The sequence below is a fragment of the Borostomias antarcticus genome, assembly GCF_949987555.1.
Source record: "Borostomias antarcticus genome assembly, chromosome: 12".
Classification (NCBI taxonomy): domain Eukaryota; kingdom Metazoa; phylum Chordata; class Actinopteri; order Stomiiformes; family Stomiidae; genus Borostomias; species Borostomias antarcticus.
In genome coordinates, this window is record NC_140245.1 from 15,646,217 (window position 1) to 15,651,216 (window position 5,000).

At 48.8% G+C, this 5,000-nt stretch overlaps 1 protein-coding gene across 1 annotated transcript in view; it reads left to right on the forward strand.

Annotated features, from left to right (window-relative positions):
• LOC311315742 (inositol polyphosphate-4-phosphatase type I A-like) overlaps positions 1-5,000 on the forward strand; it is a 64,538-nt gene that overhangs the window by 48,114 nt on the left and 11,424 nt on the right. The window contains exons 15-17 of the mRNA XM_084446445.1: positions 2,105-2,277; positions 3,587-3,710; positions 4,897-5,000. The exon at positions 4,897-5,000 is cut by the window's right edge and continues 164 nt beyond it. Coding sequence (XP_084302571.1) covers positions 2,105-2,277; positions 3,587-3,710; positions 4,897-5,000 — 401 coding nt within the window. The remainder of the gene's footprint in view (positions 1-2,104; positions 2,278-3,586; positions 3,711-4,896) is intronic.

The following is a 5,000-nucleotide window of genomic DNA, read 5'->3' on the forward strand; positions in this document are numbered from 1 at the left end:
GTATCTACAGTAGCTGCTCAGCCTTCTAGAACTGAATGGATCCAGTGAATCTGGTCGTCATCCGAACCTTCTGGAGGTTCAGTCCAAGACAATAGTGAGAGATATTTAGGATGCCTTTAGTATGCAGGGGTGCATAGACATTGAGTGTGTGTGTGTGCATCTGTGTGTGTGAGCGTGTTCCTCTCTCCAGGGGAGTGGCGCGAGGCTCTGTACACTCTGTCAGAACCCGATCGGCTCCAATAGGATCTGCGCATGTCCGCCTGGTCCGCAACCTTGTACAACTTGGCAGCACCACTTGGACAAACTTGATACCCGGTTTGCTCCGCGATCCGCAAATATTTACTTAATTCCATTTAGCTAGCTTGCTAGCTAACATTAGCTACATATTTAGGCATGTTCATAGCATCTAGCTAGTAGCTAGATAGCTAAGCAGACTAGCTAAAGATGTTCTAGATAATCGCTCAGGTGCTGGATGGCTTGCGGGAAGAAGCTCTTCCTGAGCTTCTCTGTGCTCGCCATGTGAGTGCGGTATCTCTTCCCTGACCATAGCAGAGAGAACATCTATTTTCTGGGTGGTTGGGGTCTTTCAGGATCATGCTAAACTTGGTCTTGCATCGTGTGTACATGTTCTCGCAGTAAGGGGAGTGGCACCCCCAAGGTGATTTCCAATGTAAACAGAGTGACAATAAAAGTTAAAGGGGAACGCCGCTGTCATAGCAAGTTTAGCTCAAATGTCGCTTTGTCCTCAATGAAACCGATCATACACACTAACATTTAACTGATCCGTGCAGTAGTAAGCTATCTCCTTTTTCCTCTGTGCGCGCACCCTCTTTATAATGGAGGTTTATGGGCCTCTGTAAAAACTATGATAAACATGCATTTTCAAGGCAGGAAGCGCCAGGAAGCCCCTTACCGGTCTCAGTAGAATGTTGTCTGGTGAAATGAATCGCCATCCCCATGTGTTGACGTGTTAGGCATGGCTAGGAGAATGTAAACAATTGTCTAGCTTTACCGCACACGCGCATGCTCGCGCTCTCTACAACGTGTGGCGGACGTTTACAGTGTGAAAGGTATGGTGTAGTGTGTTTGGAAAAATTGTTCTGTCTCAAATGGAGCTTTTGTTTGAATATTCGGTTTGAGAATCCGATATATTTCACATGACAGCATAATGACACTGGTAAGATCACACCCTGCGCTTCCTGCCTTGAAAATGCATGTTTATCATAGTTTCATAGTTATCATAGCAGAGGCCCATAGACCTCCATTATAAAGAGGGTGCGCGCACAGAGGAAAAAGGAGATAGCTTACTACTGCCCAGATCGGTTAAATGTTGGTGTGTACGGATCGGTTTCATTGAGGACAAAGCGACATTTGAGATAAACATGACAGCGGCATTCCCCTATGCTAACTATAACTATAAATGCTATCAAAATAAAAAGTCAGTCAAAATGCAAAGCAAATAGTTTACTCTGTTACACAAGAGCTGACACTGGACTATTACACAATGTTCCACTTGTAGCTACACATTATTACTGTCTCTTACACTAACAAAGAGTAAAATGCCTATGTTTTGCAATTTTAATAAAACATTTTGAGTGATAGATTTATGCATAGAACTCAGTACCAAGTTATTACCTTCAGCTAGTCTGCTTAGCTATCTAGCTATCTACTAGCTAGTTGCTATGAACTTGTCCAAATATGTAGCTAAATAATTAGCTAGCTAGCTAAATGTTTGCCGCGTAAATATTCACTGAACGGGTCGGTGTTGCCCTACAAGATGAGGCACACATGCGCAGATTCTATTGGAACCGATCAGGGAGCTAGAACCGATGAGGTACTGAAGACACCCTCTCCTCACCATGCTGACTGTGTGTGTGTGTGTGTGTGTGTGTGTGTGTGTGTGTGTGTGTGTGTGTGTGTGTGTGTGTGTGTTCCTCCCCCCAGGGGAGTGGAGCGAGGCCCTGTACCCTCTCCTCACCACGCTGACGGAGTGTGTGTTTGTGTATGTGTGTGTTCCTCCCCCCAGGGGAGTGGAGCGAGGCCCTGTACCCTCTCCTCCCCACGCTGACGGAGTGTTTGTGTGTGTGTGTGTTCCTGTCCCCAGGGGAATGGAGCGAGGCCCTGTACCCTCTACTCACCACGCTGACGGAGTGTGTGGCCATGATGAGTGACAAGGCCAAGAAGTCCATGGTGTTCCTGCTGATGCAGGACAGCGCCCCCACCATCACCATGGACCTGACACTGCAGTACCGCCGAGACGTGGTCTTCTGTCAGACGGTCAGCACACACACACACACACACCTCACTCACCACAATGTTGCACTGCAGCTGAAAACGCTCAGGGAAAAGACCCATGAGTAATAGCTGTGATGTTGTTGTTCTGGTTAGATCTCCTTAGGTCAGGTGATGTTACCTCCGCCCAGCGACAGTGCAGGGCGAGGGGTAATGTTTTCGGTGGCGTCCGTACTTCTCCGCAAAAACTACAGCACCGATTTTCATGAAACTCGGTCGAACGGTGTAGCATGGGTCAAACTAGAACCCATTAAATTTTGGAGTGGATCCGAATTTTGGGGCGGGTCCACAAGCTGCCCAAACACGGCCTGACATTCACAGCCATTCATTATTTGGACCAGGTTCACACTAAAACTACCAGACTGATGTTCATGAAACTTGGTGGATGGATGTAGCCTGGGGCCACCTTAGAACCCAGTACAGTTTGGAGCAGATCCAAGTCAGAGGGAGTTGTCCACGAGCCGTTTCTTGGTTTGTTTATTTGTTAGTAGGATTAGGCAAAAACTACCAGACCGATTTTCATGAAACTCAGTAGAGGGGTGTAGCATGGGCCAATTTAGGCATGCACAGAGCCACGAAATGCATTCAGGGGCAGGGATGTGTGTCCTCTGAGCACCGTTTCTAGTTGTTGAAGTGATTGTGGTGGTTTGATCTCCTCGTCTCATGTTGATGTTATTACCTCCGCCCCAGCGATGGCACAGAGTGAGAGGTCATGTTTTTGGCGCCGTGTGTGCGGGCATTTGTTTGTGCGTCTGTTAGGATTACGCAAAAAAAGAATTACACACTACTCAGGGATGTGTGTGACATGGGCCAACTTAGATTTTGGAGCGGATCTGAATCATGGCGTGGGTCCACAAGCCGCTCAAACACAGCTGGCCATTCATCTCCACTCATTATTTAGACCAGGTTTACGCAACAATTACTAGACTGACTTTCATGAAACTCGGTGGAGGGATGTAGCATGTACCACTTTAGAACCCATTCAATTTAGGAGTGGATCCAGATCACGGGGCGGGTCCACGAGCCGGCCAAACACGCCACCCATTCAGCTCCATTCAGCTTTTGAACTTAGGCTCCGGAGAGAAAAATTCCCCCTATTCATTATCAATGGGTGGAATTGAAATGGCTACTGTATATCTTGACATGGGAAGGTCACAGAGACACAGGGTTTGAACTGGCATAAAAATCTCCACCTAACACGCACACACAGCATTCATGGACGGAGGTCTGTGCTCTCTGAGCACAATTTCTAGTTGCTGATGTTATTGTTATTGTTGTGGTTTGATCTCCTCAGCTCACCGCCCTCATATGCGGCTTCATCATCAAGCTGAGGAACTGTCTCCGTGACGACGGTTTCCTCAGACAGCTCTACACCATCGGGCTGCTGGCCCAGTTCGAATCTCTCCTCAGCACCTACGGTAAACAACAACATCATCTCTCCTCAGCACCCACGGTAAACAACAACAACATATTTTCACCTACGGTAAACAACAACATCATCTGTTCCTGTCGTCATCAAGCATAGTTCTGGGACCCGCTGGAGCACTCAACCAGTAATCGGCTGTTTAGTCCATTAGAAACATGTCGCCCTCCCAGAACCCAGATTCGGGAAACCAATATGGCGGCCAAGGGGTGGTTATTCTCTGGGCTTATTTCTGGACGTCGAGGAGTTTTTATTTGGCCACGCGTGACACACACACAAACACACATGAGTGAGGACGACACAGCACACACAACACACACACTTCTTCAATGGTCGCCGATGGAAATTGTTCCCTGCCTTTCTTCCATCCAAGCCGTCCTCCTCCAGGGGCAGCCAGGGGCAGTGGTCAGGGACCAAGCCGTCCTCCTCCAGGGGCAGCCAGGAGCAGTGGGCAGTGGTCAGGGACCAAGCCGTCCTCCTCCAGGGGCAGCCAGGAGCAGTGGGCACAGACCGGACTGTATAGCGTCTGTTCTTCTGTGTTTTTCATATCGGGTTCTTTTGGGAGGGAACCCTTGCGAACACAGGGGAGAACATGCAAACCCCGCACAGAAAGGCTGTACTAGGTACTACGCCACCGTGCCGCGCGCGAGCGATTTTGGGGTTCTGTGTCTTGCTCAAGGACACTTCAGCACAACGCCGGGAGCTGGGATGGAACTGAGGACCTTGCGATCCCCAGACGGCCGCTCTACCTCCTGAGCTACGTGCCGCCGCTAATCGACTCCTCAAAAGCACATTGCTAGATTCTGGAGGCAGAGAGGAATCCAGTGGCATGGTCAATTTTCCTGACCGCTAGGTCGACCAGAAGACATTGTCACACAACTACTACTGTTGTGATCGCTAACGTCGTTAGCAAGTGAATGGAGTAGAACATAGCAAAAACTAGCATCACGGCTAATTATGTTAAATGTAACCAAAAGGTAAATTGATTTAAAATCCGTCCCTGTCACGGTCTGCTCAGGACCCTGTGGAAACCCGTACCAAATATGAACGCTGTCTGGTGTCCGAGGAAAGTGTGGACAGACGGACAGAGCTCATTCATGTGTTAGATATGTTAGATATGCACACACACACACACACACACACACACACGGCGGTTTGTGAAGTGTGTGTGTGTGTTCCAGGGGAAGAGCTGGCCATGTTGGAGGACATGAGCGTTGGCATCATGGACCTGCGGAACGTCACCTTTAAGGTCACCCAGGCGACCTCCAGCTCCGCCCCCGACATG